The sequence below is a fragment of the Phoca vitulina genome, unplaced genomic scaffold (genome assembly GCF_004348235.1).
Source record: "Phoca vitulina isolate PV1807 unplaced genomic scaffold, GSC_HSeal_1.0 scaffold20, whole genome shotgun sequence".
NCBI lineage: Eukaryota > Metazoa > Chordata > Mammalia > Carnivora > Phocidae > Phoca > Phoca vitulina.
Genome location: NW_022589723.1, coordinates 30,916,370 through 30,932,605, shown reverse-complemented (window position 1 = coordinate 30,932,605; position 16,236 = coordinate 30,916,370). Strand labels below are relative to the sequence as shown.

Here is a 16,236-nt window from a genome sequence, read left to right as displayed (position 1 = left end):
AGTCTTTAGTATATGACAGTCCTTCTGGACACCCCCTTTGTCCTCACCTCCCCAACTCCTGAGTATATTATCAGCCACTCCTCAAGACCACAGGGCAGCAGCTCTTTCTGCCCATAGGTCCTGTCCCCGTGCTTTAATAAACCACCATTTTGCACCAAAGACGCCTCAAGAATTCTTTCTTGGTCATCGGCTCCGGACTCCACCCCACTGAACCTCACCTATATTCCAAAACTGCATCAGCAGCGTGACCAAGAACCACAGGGCACCAACAGAGAAAAAATCCTGCAACAATATGACCCTGCAATTGCACTCCTGGGCATTTATCCCAAAGAAACGGAGATTTATGTTCACATAAAAACCTGTATACAAATGTTTATAGCAGCTTTATTCATGATAACCCCAAAGTGTAAACAACCCAAATATCCTTCAATATGTGAATGGTTTTAAAAAGTGGTTTCATTTTATTCACACCTTTTTTGCATACTTCTATTGCAATAAAAAAACACTATTGATGCAACCTGAATGAATCTTCAGAGAATTATGCTGAGTAAAAATAGAATCCCAAAAGGTTATGTACTGTATGTTTCCACTTATATAACATTTTTAAAAAATGTTTTATTTATTTATTCATGAGAGTCAGAGAGAGAGAGAGAGAGAGAGAGGCAGAGGCAGAGGGAGAAGCAGGCTCCCCGCCCAGCAGGGAGCCCGATGCGGGACTCGATCCCAGGACCCTGGGATGATGACCTGAGCCGAAGGCAGACGCTCAACCATCTGAGCCACCCAGGTACCCCCATTTTTTTTTTTTTTAAGATTTTACTTTTTATCTGACACAGAGACAGAGATGGAGAGAGAGCATAAGCAGGGGAAGCAGGCAGGCAGAGGGAGAGGGAGAAGTAGGCTTCCCGCTGAGCAAGGAGCCCGATGTGATGCGGGGCTCGATCCCAGGACCCTGGGATCAAGACCTGAGCCGAAGGGCGCCTGGGTGGCTCAGATGGTTAAGCGTCTGCCTTCGGCTCAGGTCATGATCCCGGGGTTCCGGGATCGAGTCCCGCATCGGGCTCCCTGCTAGGCGGGGAGCCTGCTTCTCCCTCTGCCTCTGCCTCTCTCTCTCTCTCTCTCTCTCTGACTCTCATGAATAAATAAATAAATAAATAAACACTTAAAAAAAAAAAAAAAAAAAAAGACCTGAGCCGAAGGCAGCCGCTTAACCGACTGAGCCGCCCAGGCGCCCCTATATAACATTCTTGAAAGGACTAAGTTATATAAAGGAGTACAGGTTAGTTGTTGCCAGAGGTTAAGGAAGGGAAGTGGGTGTGGCTATAAAGAGATCCTGGAAGCAATGATAGGGAAATGTTGTTTCTTGACTATATCAATGTCAGTGTCTCAGTTGTAATATTGTACTACACTTTTGCAAGATATTTCCATTGGGAGAAACTGGGTGAAAAGTACACAAGATCTCCCTGTATTATTTCTTACAACTGCACATGAATCTACAATTATCTCAAAATAGTTTAAATACCTGATCTTGTGGCATGGCCTTTCCTTCCTCTCCAGCTTAAAACCCTCCAGTGATTTCCCATTGTTTTAAGATAGGAGATTCTGGAATGCTATGATCTGTCCTCCCAGGCTCCCTCCAGGCTTTCTGGGCTCCATCAGACATGGAGAACAAAGGCAAAAGTAAAGGTAGATCAAATTAATTTCCTTACAATTTGCAGCCCATTGACAAATACCTGAGACAGGAGAGTAGGACATTCCTCCAGGAACTCCCAATTATCTTAAAGTTAATGCTTTGCTAGAGGCAAAAAGCAACCTTAGCTTGACCATAGCCGGACCTCCAGGATCCTGTAAGTCTTCTTGAACATATGAAAATCCTTTTGGAAATTTCCTTTGTTTCTACCCCCACCCCAACTTAAAAGTATATAACCAATCCCAGTGCAGCTCTTTCTGCCCATGGGTTCTGTCCCTGTGCTTTAATGAAACCACCTTTTATGCACCCAGAACCTCTCAAGAATTCTTTCTTGACTGTTAGCTTCAGGACCCCAGCATCACATCATTTCCGTACTGGTACTCTTTCAGTTCCCAGACTAGACCTACTACCTACTAGAGTTTTTGCAAATGCTGTTCCTATCTGAACTGTGCTTCTCTCTCTTCTATTTATCTCCTACTTACCAGAAGGCTGAAATTCTTAGGACAGTCTCTCCTAATTTGACTAAGTCTTAATCTCCTATAAGCTATTCTTGCCCACTGTTTTCCTCTTTGGTAGTACTTCCATTCGCCGCCGCACTTCTGCATTTGTTTGCACGATTACTTGATTAATGTTTCTTTACTAGAGAGGTAGTTTCACGAGGGAAACTGTATCTGTTAGTTACAATGTTTGCAATACATCTGGCTCCGCACCTAGAATGCTCAGTAAGAGCAGTATTTAGGAATTGAAGAACTGAATAAACGCCCACAAATGCCGGGGGCTCTCGGACCCGCGCGTCGTATTGGCGTCGCGCGTGTACTACGTCACTTCCTCCCCGGAAGACACTCTTTCTAGGGGAACCACTCAAATTCTGTCACTGCTCAGACTCCCTCCGTCGTGGATATGGCTCTGCCGCCCTTCTTCGCCCCGGGTCGCCCAGGCCCGCCGCCTCCGCAGCCGCCGCCTCCCGCTCCCTTCGGCTGTCCGCCACCGCCGCTGCCCTCCCCGGCTTTCCCGCCGCCTCTTCCCCAGCGGCCCGGCCCCTTTCCGGGGGCCTCCGCCCCCTTCCTCCAGCCCCCGCTGGCTCTGCAGCCCCGGGCCTCCGGGGAAGCCTCTCGAGGCGGCGGCGGTAGCGGCGGTGGCGTCTTCTACCCGGTGCCGCCACCACCGCTGCCCCCGCCGCCGCCCCAATGCCGGCCCTTCCCGGGGACCGACGGTGGGGAGCGGCCGCGACCGCCGCCGCCCGGCCCGGGGCCGCCCTGGAGCCCGCACTGGCCTGAGGCACCGCCGCCGTCCGACGTACTCGGGGACGCGGCCCTGCAGCGCCTGCGCGACCGGCAGTGGCTAGAGGCGGTGTTCGGAACCCCGCGGCGGACCGGCTGCCCGGTGCCTCCGCGCGCGCCCGCCGGGCCCAGCCTGGGCGAAGTGCGCGCGCGGTTGCGCGGGGCTCTGCGCCTGGTGCGGCGGCTGCGCGACCTGGGCCAGGCCCTGCGCGAGGCCGAGGCCGATGGCGCGGCCTGGGTACTGCTGCATGCCCAGGTCGCGCCGCTGCGCGCCCAACTGGCCGAGGGACTACAGCTGCTAACCCAGGCCGCCTATGTGGGTGAGGCGCGGCGGAGGTTGGAGAGGGTCCGGCGCCGCCGCCTGCGGCTTCGCGAGAGGGCCCGGGAACGCGAAGCCGAGCGGGAGGCTGAGGCCGCGCGAGCAGCGGAGCGCGAGCAGGAGATTGACCTTTGGAGGGTCAAATGCGTGCAGGAGGTGGAGGAGAAGAAGCGGGTAAGAGCAGCAACAGATGCGCAGGGGCTGGAGGTAGTGATGTTTGGAACCTGAAGGGCCGTGAGGCTTTGCGCTGTCGTTTCCCATGTTTAAGCCTCCTTTTCCTCTTTCGTAAAATAAAAAGGTAGCCAGGCTTTCCGACCTCGTCGTCATGTTGATTGCGTGTAAATGACGCATAGTACAGAACACAAATGCTCAAGGTGTACTGCGGGTCCTGTAAATACAAAGTATAGGATTACACAGTGACGTTGCGGGGATTACAAACGCCCTGTTTCCTGCTACAATGTTTTGTCCACTTACTAACATTCAAGGCGAACAAAAATCTGGGTCCTTGTTTCTTGTATTGGTTCGCTGATTTTAATACAAAATATAGAGCACTTGGTGCCTTACCCTAATTGGCTGATGGGGCAGTAGTGATGACTTTCCCAGGATTACTTTGTTTAGGAATTTTAAACCACATATCCCCAGGTTTAACTGGTGTTTTTGAGCACTTGCTGCATACTAGACACTATGCTAAAGCCTTTGCATATGCCAGATCTTTAATCCCTGTAACAACGCTGAGAGGTAAACCATATTCTCGCCATTTTACAAATTAGGAAATTGAGGCGTAGAGAAGCTCACTTGCCAACAATCACAAACTGGTTTGTAGCAGTTTTACTCCTGATCTGAGCCCAGGTTGGCTGATTCCAAAGTCTTTTGATCTTACCTAGGGGCCAGGGTGAAAATGGAAATTGATCAGATAGTTGTTGAAGGCATTCTCATTATTTCTGAGTGCCTCTAGGTGCTTGCCGCCCTCCCTTCACTCTCTACAACCAGCTAGGGTTTCCTCCCTCCTCTTCCTCCTTGTGTCTGTTACTGCCCTAGAATCTGATACAACTCCCCGCTGAAATGTGATGGCAAGATTTGTCTTCACACTTCCAGGAATATCTGTGCTTTAAAGGAGAATACTTGGAGGCAGCACCATAATCTAAGGGAGTTAGCATCAGTTCCATAGACATTTAATAAGGACCCATTATGTGCCAGACCCAATGCTGGTGATAGGGATGAATAGGATATAGTGCTTGTCCTTGAGGGGCTTAGAGCCTCATGGGGACCATGTCTGTACAGCATGGTATGTGTTGGGGTTTCAACTGTAGGTGCTATCGAACCCAGAGAAGGAATATCCAGTCCGTTGGGGGATGGTGTAAGGGAAGGCTTTGTGGATGATATTGTGACATCTGAACTGAGTCTTAAAGGAGATGTCAAAGCAAAGTGAAAGCAACAGGTGCAGTTCCAGGCAGAGAGGGTAATAGAAGAAGAGGGAAACAGCATGGTGTGGTTGTAATGGTGGAATTATAGGCATTTATTTGATAGATGGGAAGAGAGCTTTAGGCAAAAGGATCTTTCTTACCATCCACATGAGGAACCGGAGTTATTTTGTCTACATGTGAACCAACTTAAGAAGAGTAAACGTGTTGTGTGTCACTGACAGAATTGTAGAGTCCTGGGCCCTTCCAACCCATTCCTTATCTTCCTCCTAGTCTGAATCTTTAGGTCCGGGAGTCTACATTTTTAATAAGAGCCCCAACTTAAAGTTGATGCAGATGTTCCTTGGACTACACTTGAAGAAATTCCAAGGAAGAAACAAAGATCAGCACCCACGTGGAAACTGCAGAGAAGATAATCTCTTGGCTGGACCAGTGTAGGAGAGGAATTTCGTCCAGCCTAGGAAATTGAGATGGAGATCCAGTAGAAACTCTTAACCCTGCAACTGTCTGATCTTCTGAAATCTACCTTCTAGGCAGCTGTTCTCTGCTGTAAGGCTGTTCCTAATACTAGGGTCTTTCTCATGGACTCTCTTTTCCAGGAGCAGGAACTTAAAGCTGCTGCTGATGGTGTCTTATCTGAAGTGAGGAAAAAGCAAGCAGACACCAAAAGAATGGTGGACATTCTTCGGGCCTTGGAGAAATTGAGGAAGCTCAGGAAAGAGGCAGCAGCAAGGAAAGGTAACCATGGCTTTGCATTTCTACTTGTATTTATTCCTCTGTTGCCCTGCTCCTTCCCTTTGTTTACCCTAGCTCCCCCAAAATTTTTGAAGGAAAAATGTTTGATAATTTTTTTTTCACCGAATAGAGTAATAAAGCTTGTCAGCAGTACCGCAGAACTTTTGAAGCAGAAGCCTCAGACTTTGTTTACCCCTTTGTTGACAAGGTTGAAAAGAGAGGCAGGTGTGGGAACCCACTATGCTGCCTTTCCTTTGATTCATCATTCCCACCCCAGGCATTCCTGGCCACGCTTCTCTGAGTGAGGTTCGCAGGGCTGGCCACCTTTGCCCATGTACCAAGGCAAAAGCTATTCTACCTTTACGAGGTATTTCAGAAGGTGTTGAAAACTTGGCATGCCCCTTCAGATAGGTTTCCAACCTGAAACATTGATATTTATAAGAGGTGTGAATGGTTGGACAGGACAGGGAGTGCCCTGCAGACTGCTTGGATGTCCTCAGCTTACATGCTTTTGGATCAGAAAACCTTAGTCGTCTCCTCTTGCCTCTAGAGGAAGCATTGGTTTTCTAGAAGATCCCTAGTTGTGCTTTCAACATTTGCCTGTCTTTTTTTTTTTTAAGATTTTATTTATTTATTTGATAGAGAGAGAAAGAGCACAAGCAGGGGGAGTGGCAGGCCAAGGGAGAGGGAGAAGCAGGCTCCCCGAGGAGGAGGGAGCCCAGTGCGGGGCTCGATCCCAGCACCCTGGGATCATGACCTGAGCCGAAGGCAGCCGCTTAACCAACTGAGCCACCCAGGCACCCCAACATTTGCCTGTCTTAATCTTTACTCTTGCCAGTCTATTCATGTGGAGGGCCCTCAGTTCCATCTTTTTCATTTTAAGTTCTCACTACCCTTCAAAACTAAACACAGATTCAACATTCTCCATCCTTCCCTGATCTGGGCTGAGGTGACTTCCTCCTCACTTGCACCTGGTTTGGACCACGTGCTGCCTTATTTATTAGTAGGCTATAGGCCATTGCTATTCACCAGGGATATTTGAGAACACACAAATTAGCAAGTACCATGATAGCAAATGACTTCCCCTGTGTGGTTTAAAATATAAATGAAACCTGTGAGTCAGACCCTTAATAAAGTTTCACTGGGATGTGACCATTGTGTATTCAGCCAAGCTCATTCACTAGCTAAGTGATTAGCTTGTGCATGCCAGCCTTCAGAGTGGCTGATTCAAATTCAGGCCTCGGAGGCAGATGACCCCATAGCACATGAGTCAAAAGGGAGTTTGCATCTACGGTGTCTACCGTTATTTCTTCCTTAGGGAATGAAAACCTGAGGGCTATTATTTAATATTCTTCTACTTCATGGCCTCTGTGAGGTGAGTGGTCAGTAAACTTTTGCCAAGTAGATTTCCTAGCATAATTTCTCACTATTAGTCTTTCTCACTTTGGTCCAGAAGAAGGAGGAAATTTTGGAGGAATTGTGATATATGAAAATAAGCAGCTTCTGTGGAGTTAATGGACTTGAATGTAAAATGATTTGGTAACTAGCTGCTAGTTGGCATTATATACTTAAAACTTTTCCCTCAAGGTGTGTGTACCTCCAAGTAAGGGCTGAGAGAATGAAGCTGGATATGTAAGCAAGGCCACATTGCAAAGTGTCTTAGGGGCCAGACTAGACTTCTCACCTATGCTTAAAGCTGAGGGGAACCATTGAAAGATTTTAAGCAGAAAGTGAAATGACAGCAGTGATCAGTGCTGGTGGAGCAGAGAAAGGTTTGGAGCATCTAGGAGGGAGGGAGAAAAGGAGAGACTGAGAAGGCTGTTCAGTAGTCTGGGCATGGATAATATGGGAGTGTGAACTAAGGGTCAGATGATGAGTTGGAGAAGAGTAAATGGATTTAAGAAATAGGAATAAAGGAGAGAGGGAGTGTATAAGTAAATAACTTGGGGAACTCAGCAATGGGAGGAGGAACAGATTTGGGGTTGGTGAGTTCAATTTGGGACATGGTAAGTTTGAGGTGCCTGTGGTACATCCTGGTTAAGAGGTCATCAGCATGTAGCCACAAGTAGGCATGACCTTAAGGAGGTTGTATAGTACAAGGTGAGGGCCAAAAAGACAAAATCCTAGGGAATGTCAAAATCCAGATGGATAAAGGGGTGGCCACAAGAGAGGTCAGAGAAGTAAAAGGAGAAGGTAGGTCCCCTCCCTCCTTCTGAAAAGTGGCAAATGCTCAGAGAGATTGTGTTATCTTGGGCAGGTTACCCAAACGTCTCTTTGCCTTGGTTTCCTCATCTGTAAGAAGGGAATAATGATAGTACCTAAAGATGGAGGAACTTCCATGACAATTAGTACCCAATAGATCATCAGTGAACTATGCTGGGTGCATTTCAGCAGAATGGTATGGGTAGAGTCTAGGTAGACTAGACTAGATTAAAGAGAGAATAGGAGGTAAGAAAAGCAAACAGTGAGTTCAACTTACTAACATTTGCCTGGGAAGAAAGGAGAGAGCAAGATCAGTATCTGACAGTGTAAAGGGCGGGGTGGTAATCTTAGGGTCGTGGGGAAAATTTGAACATGTTTAATTGCCGAGCAAAGGAGTGAGTAGAGGGAGAGGGTCAGAGAGAAGCAGGAGGGATAGTTGATGGCTCAAGGTCCTGCAGGAGGTAGGGAGACTCCTGATCCCAGGTGGAGGGATTAACTTAAGTGTAGAAGGATCCATCTTTTTTTTTTTTTTTAAGATTTTATTTCTCCATTTATTTGATGGAGAGAGAGTACAAGCAGGGGGAGGAGAGGGAGAAGCAGGTTTCCCGCTGAGCAGGAGCCTGACATGGGGCTCGATCCCAGGACCCCAGGATCATGACCTGAGCCGAAGACAGACACTTAACTGACTGAGCCACCCAGGCGCCCCTAGAATGATCTATCTTCCACTGGAATGAAAATGAAGGAGACAACGATGGGTAGTCCTGCAAAAGAGTGAAATTGGGGGCTGAAAGTTAAGAGATTTCCTGCCTACTAGCCTGTTTTCTCTGAGATAGGTTAGACGGTTTGCTTCAGAGACAGTAGAGAAGGAAGGCTTTAGGAGAGCAGTAAAGGTTTGAGATAAGTGCTGTGAAGAATGAGTACGAGCCAACTAGAGACCCATGGGAGTATGGTTGTAGGGAGGTGCTGTGGGCGCAGCTCATGTCGTTGTGTACTGGCGCTAGATCGTAATCAGATGACTTCTCCCAGGAGTGCTCTGCGACTGGCAGGTGAGCACAGGGCTGTTAGGGTTTTGCTTTAAGAGTGACCATAAGTTGTGGTGAGGATGAGTAGAAGGGGGTGGATTTGGATACATTCACTTGGAGGTTTTAGTGAAGCCGACAGTCTCCAGGGAGGAGATAAGTGCACTGGGAGGGTAGAAGGTCCTAGTCAGAAAAGAATCATGCTTAAGACTTTAGAGGTAGCAGATTTTTTTCTCACCATGCCAAGGTTCAAAGGTGTGGGGGGCTGAAGGGAAAAGAAGGCATTGGTATGTAGGAGCTGGAGGAGTGAGTGGGAGAGGCAGAGGGAACCTAAACCATGTCAGTACTTGGGGTCAGGAGAAAGACTGGGTGAGGATTGTCATTTCTGAGGGAATGTATCATGGAGATCAGAAGTGATCAGTGAAAGGTTGATGGAGGCGTGGGTTCGTGGTGCAGGCCCAGCAGCGTGAGATGGGGGCAGGCCACCATTCCTCTTGGGGTCTTGGGGGGGCACTTTGGGGCTGATGGAGTGTCTGTATTTTGCCTGTACTGGCAGATTTTAGTACTATCTGGCCCTTTACAGAAAAAGTTTGCCAATTCCTGGTCTAGGTAAAAAAATTAAACAGTCATGAAATTATTACAAAACAGGGTAGTGACAGCTTGAGTTTCTCACTGCATAAGAATTTTGTGTGTATTTGGAAAATAGTTGGCAACTTAGTAGAAGATGGATTTGAGTTGTAGAGTTTCTATAGTTGGGACTGAGTGATTGGAAACCTGTTCAAGCAAAGCAGTCATGAGAAAATGACCTGGAGAAATGTTAGCCTTGGAGGTGAGGATAGGAGAGCGAATTCCACAACCACTTAGTGGCGATGGTTGAAGGAGAAAAGAATCAGACCTCCAAAGGCCTCGATCAGCTCTTTTAGGAAGCAGTTTAGTACCACATTTAGGCGATCCTGGAAGTACTCATAAACATTTCTTCTCTTGAGCATTTCTCTTACAGAAATAATCTGTAAAAGGAAAAAAGTAACATGCCCAATAACAGTATATGATAATAGGACATTTGGAACAGGCTAAGTGTCCAGGAGTAGGGAGCTTGTTAAGTAAATTATGGTACATTGATTTGATGAAAGAGGAATAGAGCCATTCAATAATTACAAAGACTGGAGAAGAATATAGAGAATTGAAATGGAGATGTAGAAATTCCACATACTTTGTTGAACTATGTGACGTTGCTAATGTATGGATGAAAAAAATGACTACAGGCTCAACGGGGAAATAAAAATGGTTGATTATGTTCATGGTGTTTGAATTTTTTTCTTCCTTGTATCTGGTATTGTTAAGATGCTTCCATAATAAGTACATTTGCTTTTAAAATCTTTGAGAACTGGGGCGCCTGGGTGGCTCAGTTGGTTAAGCGACTGCCTTCGGCTCAGGTCATGATCCTGGAGTCCCTGGATCGAGTCCCGCATCGGGCTCCCTGCTCGGCAGGGAGTCTGCTTCGCCCTCTGACCCTATCCCCTCTCATGTGCTCTCTCTCTCTCATTCTCTCTCTCTCAAATAAATAAATAAAATCTTTAAAAAAAAAATAAAAAATAAAAAATAAAATAAAATAAAATCTTTGAGAACTAACAGGATGGCCAACACCCACATCACTCCAGGATGAATCACCAGGAGCTTCAGCAGCTTTTCTATCGCAGGGCCGTGTGGTAGTGAGTGCACAGCTGCACCCCATTCAAGTGTTCATTAAATTTTAAAACATTTTCCTTATGAAATTTTTTTAAAGATTTTGTTTGTTTGTTTATTTACTTGGGAGAGAGCACAAGCCAGGGGAGGAGAAGAAGGAAAGGGAGAAGCACACTCAGTGTGGAGACTGACTCAGGGCTTGATCTCCTGACCCTGAGATTATGACCTGAGCCGAAATCAAGAGTCGGTTAAGCATCTGCCTTCGGCTCAGGTCATGATCCCGGGGTCCTGGGATCGAGCCCCTCATTGGGCTCCCTGCTCGGTGCGGAGTCTGCTTCTCCCTTTCCCTCTGACCCCCCCCCCCCACTCCTTCTCTCTCTTTCTCTCTCTCTCTCGCAAATGAATAAATAAAAAATCTTTAAAAAAAATCTCACTCATGCACAAAAATAGAACACCTAAATAAAATAGGCATAGTCAACTATGATGCCATTATCACGCATAACAGAATTAGTAATAATCCTCTGATATCACCTACTAACTAGTCTGTAATCAAATTTTCCCAATTGTGGCACTAGCTATGTTGCCTATCCTATTAGCTGACCTCACATTTAAATCGGGGTGACTAACCATCCCAGGTTTCCCAGGATGCTGTGCTTTCAGTACTAAAACTGGGCAAAATGAAATATTTGGTCACTCTACACTAAGCAGCAGACTGGGAGGTCAGTGTGGTTGGTTATGTGTATTTCTTCCTCATTATCCAAGTGTGTTCTCCCAGAACTTCAGGCTCTGTTAGCAGGAGAATTGTTTATTAGTTGAGCCTGGGAGCCTGTGCTATGGGAATATCAGAGTGAAGAAGTATAAGATACTTCTCTCTAGTGAGCTCACAGCCCAAAGGATCAAAGCCATTAGAAATAAATAAACTCAGGTTAAGTGGTATGATCCAGAGAGAGGAGTTAGGGAAAGTCAGGGTGGGGTCAGATTAATTGGAGACTCAAGATCAAATTGAGCCTTGAAGATGGGTTAGAATTTGCAAATTCATAATGTAAGTAGGACTTTGAGTCTCATTAGAACACAGATTTGGGGATAAAAAGTTTTATCTAAAATGCCATTTGGATCTCTTCCTAGGGGTCTGTCCTCCAGCCTCAGCAGATGAGACTTTTGAGCATCATCTTCAGCGACTAAGAAAACTCATTAAAAAACGCTCTGAATTATATGAAGCTGAAGAGAGAGCCCTCAGAGTCATGTTGGAAGGAGAACAAGAGGAAGAGAGGAAAAGAGAATTAGAAAAGAAACAGAGGAAAGAAAAAGAGAAATTTTTACTTCAGAAGCGTGAAATTGAGTCCAAGTTATTTGGGGATCCAGGTAAGTTCCTCTGTAACCAGGGGAGAAAAGGAAAATACTAGATTGGCAGCTCTTTTTCCTCATGGATGATCTCAACCTAAGCTAAGCAGCAAATGGCACCTTCAAGATTTGAAATTCTAAACTGTGTACTGTGTACTGTGAAATGGATAAAGATGAAATATTTGATCACATTGTCATATTGTCATAGTCCTAAGCTCAGTCAGCTTGCATTGAGAAATACACTCTAGATATGAAGTGTGATGATGTGGTAACGTGCCTTTTCTTTTTCAGATGAGTTCCCTCTCACTCACCTCTTGCAACCCTTCCGACAGTATTACCTCCAAGCCGAGCACTCCCTGCCAGCACTCATCCAGATAAGGTCAGAGGGGCACTCTATCCATGTTGCCTTCCCCTTGGGTAGCAAGAAGCACTTGAGGTGCTTGTGTTGTTGAGGTCTATTGCTATCTCTCTTTTTTTTTTAATTTCTTACTGGTTTATGTAAAGTTTCTAGGTTCTAAGGATGCCACACATGCCTTTAGTCCTCAGTCCTTGAGAAGTAGATGTCTCTGTTTTAACAGGTGAAGAAACTGAAACTCAGGTTGTGATTTGCCCAACAAGTATTGTCTCATGCTATAGCTGTTGTATTGACTTAAAGCATTGGCTTCCTTTTCCTAATTCTCTTCTGCTGCTAAACAGACCAAGGGAAGGAAACCCTCCCTGCCTACTTGCCTGTGGAGGCTGTTTAAGTCCCATACCAGCTTGTGAGTTCCTACAGGTCAAAGCCAGGAGAGCTAGGAACAAGGAATCTCATCTTAATCTGCAGTTACTAATGAGCTGGGCCAAGTTTTCAGCTGTCTGGGTCTCACTTTCCTCACCTACAAATGCAAATGATGGACGAGAATGTGGCCTTCAAACTTCAGCAGTAGCGTTCTTCCCAAAGGCAGTCTTCTGAAAAATCCATTTGTAAATAGTTGGAATGAGTGGGTTCCGTAGGCACTTCAAATCTGTTATTGACTGGAAGCACTTCGTTGTTTCCTAGATTCCCCAGAACACCTGCTTGGGGCCTAGCGGTCTTGAAAGCCTGGTTTGAAAATCACTGGACTAAGTGATCCCTCAGGTTCCTTCTGTAGCTCTAATGATGCTTTTTAGCATACCAAGTTTGTGTTCTGGGAAAAGTATATTTCTGGCTAACATACAAGTTTTAGCTTTTAAACATAAGTACAGTAGATTCTCATTATTCACAGTAGCTATGTTCTGTAAAGCTGCATGTACTGAATTAGAGAATACTGGGCTGCTACCCCTCAAAGAAATACAGGGTGAGGTTCCTGTGAGCCTGAAGCCACAACGTTTTCATCAACCGATCAATATATAACATCGTTTTACGTGGATTTCTTTTTAAAAACACCTTATTTAATATATATTGTCGATTTATTAACTTTGAACTCCTAGCTAACAGCACTGTCACTCCTGCTTCAACATAGCTTCTCTAGCAAGCATGTGTTCTCCGTGAGACACACGCCAGCCTTCTCGTGCTAGCGAGCACTGCGGAATACCTGGGGGCCGTCTCCTAAAGCAGAGGCACCAGTAAAAGCACAAATATGTGGAAAACGTGGTGCTAAATAGACTGTAGAAAGGACACTTCTTTACAGTGTGAGGCTGAAAACAAGAAGACAGTGTCACCTTATTCAGCCTCAGGTGGGAATGTGCCTGTCAGGGACTCAGATTTTTCATTGCTCCGTGCATGTTGGCAAGTGACCACGAAAGCACCATGAGTAATGATTGTGGGGTTACAGACGAATTTTCGTGAATAGGCAACTTTGCAAACATGGAACCTGCAAATAATGAGGATCAACTGTATATTATTTGGTTATCCATAAGATTGTAAGTTCTTTGCAGTTTTTTGCCCTTCGTATGTACATTTAAGAAATACGGTCTTTTGCATAATGCCTAGAAGTCAAGTTCTTTAGTGGACTAGTACGTCAGTCATTTGAAAGCTAAGTCCTGAAATAGAATATTTAGTTGCTGAACATCTTGCTTGGAATAAAACAGAAATAAACAGTTGTTCTACAATGTTCTTATTAAGGCATGATTGGGATCAGTACCTGGTGCCATCTGATCATCCCAAAGGCAACTCCGTTCCCCAAGGATGGGTCCTTCCCCCGCTCCCCAGCAACGACATCTGGGCAACGGCCATTAAGCTGCATTAGTAAAGATGCTCCAGGAGTGTGGTCCGGCCAAGGCTCTTTCCAGCTCTAAATACTAGTGATGCCACCATCTTCTTGTGCTGTAGACTAAACCACAACCTCTAAACTCCGTGTGGCATTGCCCTACCCAGAAGTTACGTTTTCCTTGCGTGCTCTGTCCTGGCCAGAGATGCCTCTTGAATCAGGAGATTAATACGGTTCTTCAGGAAAGGACCTAGGTGAACTGGGGTTATTACCACAGGCAGTGGCCTTGGTTCACCAAATCTGCCTCTGTTTTGAAGGGGCTTGGTACAGGGTGACTTGCTAATTTACTCCTAACTGCCTTGTGTGGTGATGGGTAAGTACACTCCAGACACTCGACGCAAGTGTGCACTGGGTAGACTTAGCAGCCCTTCCCCCAGTACTGAGCGTGAAGGCAGGCTTGATGCAAAACCTCCTTGCCCTCCCTACCCAGAGAACTCTCTGACTTCTAGGAGGAAAGGTCAGAAATGCCTTATCTTTGGTTCTGTGACTCCCACTTTTGGTGCAACTTGAGAGGCTCCAGGCTAGGCTGCCAGAAAAGCTCAGTGGCCTAGTCTGGTAGTCCTGCGGAGAACATTGGATTGTGGTTTAACGGATAATGGGTGCATTTTCCCATGTGAGAAGGATCCTAACAAAAACACCTGTTTTTTAAGTTCCTGGAGGTCTTAGATGTTCAGAATCCCCAATGATAGACATTTATTTCCCTATGGGAGTGGGACCGTAACCTCACTCAGTCACGTTGTAGGGGCCGGTATAGCTGTGGAATTTTCTTAGAAACTCAAGCTTCCAAAAACACCTATGTAGTTAAAGCTGGGAGGAAAGCAGATAAAAATAAAATCAAATTTATTTTTTTATATTCATTAATAAATGCTGTTGTGCCTGGAAGTGATTGATCATATAACGTGTCAGGGGTTTGTTTTGTTTTGCTCTTTGTCATCTATTGTGTTATTTATATTTCCAAAAAGCTGAATAAATACCATTTTTATTTTTTAGCTTGAGCCTTTGCCCCCAAATTTGTTCCTTACCAAATCACTGCACACACTTTCACACTGATGAAACACATTTTCACTCCAAAATGCAAATTTGTGAAATAGACATTTGCTATAGGGAGGTGAACCTCAAGCACCAAACTTTGTGGAATCTAACTCTGGGTAAGCAGGAAAGGACACCAACTTTGGAAATGATTTCATGTGGTTGGAAGCTCTGGGGTGTAGCATGCTAACACCTTTGTTCTTTTTCTGTTGAATCTGCACTGTTAAATTTATATATTCTGCATTTCAGAGTTAATGGATAGGATATGAGGGCCAGCACTCCAAAGTGTATGCCTAAGCTCATAAACCTTAAAATCTAATGTGATTAGCCTCACATAACCCCATAAGCCTGTGTGTCCTTTTGTTATAAATCTCCACCGTTTGCTCTCTGATGAGCTGCAGAAAGAGTAGAAATAAAAGATGAATTGTATGATGTGTTCAGTATCCAGGCAGCCTTGTCACTAAGACATCTACATTGATTGGGAGCAAGAGTGTGAAGCAGAGATTCAGGAAAACTCAGAACCCAAGGGGCATTTAACCCCAGGTGGAAAAAAACCATTCCCTCTTTCCTCATTCAGCTTCTGCAAAGTTTTAATAAAGTAAACATTATTTTTGTCGTTTGTTTGGTTTTGTTTTAGAAGTTTTTCCTGGTTTATTGCCTTGCGTGGTGGTAGGGGCAGCAGCTGCTGGTTCTTAATGGGTTTGGAAAGAAAGACATAGTGTCTTTAATGAATTGTACTTCTGAGAATACGGACAGTGTCATCGTAATCTTTAACCACAGTCTTTTTTAATTTATCATGGAAAATTTCCAACATTGAATAGTAAAGAGAATAGTATAATTTTTTCCATATACCCAGCATCTGGCTTCAAATAACTGTCAACTCATAGCCAATCTTGTTTTATCTGTATCCCCACCACTCTGGATTATTTTGAAGCAAATCCCAGACATTATATTCATAAGTATTTAGTAGGTGTAGCTCTAAAAGATATTTTTAAAACTTAACCATAGTGCCATTATTGCAATGGAAGAAATGAATGACTCCTTAATATCATCAAATAGCCAGTCAGTATTCAGATCTCCATATCTCATAAATGTGTTTTACATTTTGTTCAAATTAACTTCTAGATGCAATCCATACATTGTTACTGGTTGATGATGTCTCAAGTTTCTGATAATCTGTAGGTCTTTCTTCTTCCTCTGTACTCTTGTACTCTGTCTCTCCCTTACAATTTATTACTTGAAGAAATTGGGTCACTTTTTCCTGAAGAGTTTCCAGTCTGGATTTTACTAAT

The 16,236-nt window shown here is 45.1% G+C and overlaps 1 protein-coding gene across 1 annotated transcript; it reads left to right on the top strand.

Annotated features, from left to right (window-relative positions):
- Positions 1-2,553: 2,553 nt before the first annotated feature.
- PDCD7 (programmed cell death 7) lies at positions 2,554-15,563 on the top strand. The gene is made up of 5 exons (XM_032417357.1): positions 2,554-3,460; positions 5,307-5,445; positions 11,472-11,708; positions 11,979-12,066; positions 13,771-15,563. Exons 1-5 carry the CDS (start codon positions 2,588-2,590, stop codon positions 13,892-13,894), a joined length of 1,461 nt encoding a protein of 486 aa, XP_032273248.1. The 5' UTR covers positions 2,554-2,587; the 3' UTR covers positions 13,895-15,563.
- The last annotated feature ends 673 nt before the right edge of the window (positions 15,564-16,236 follow it).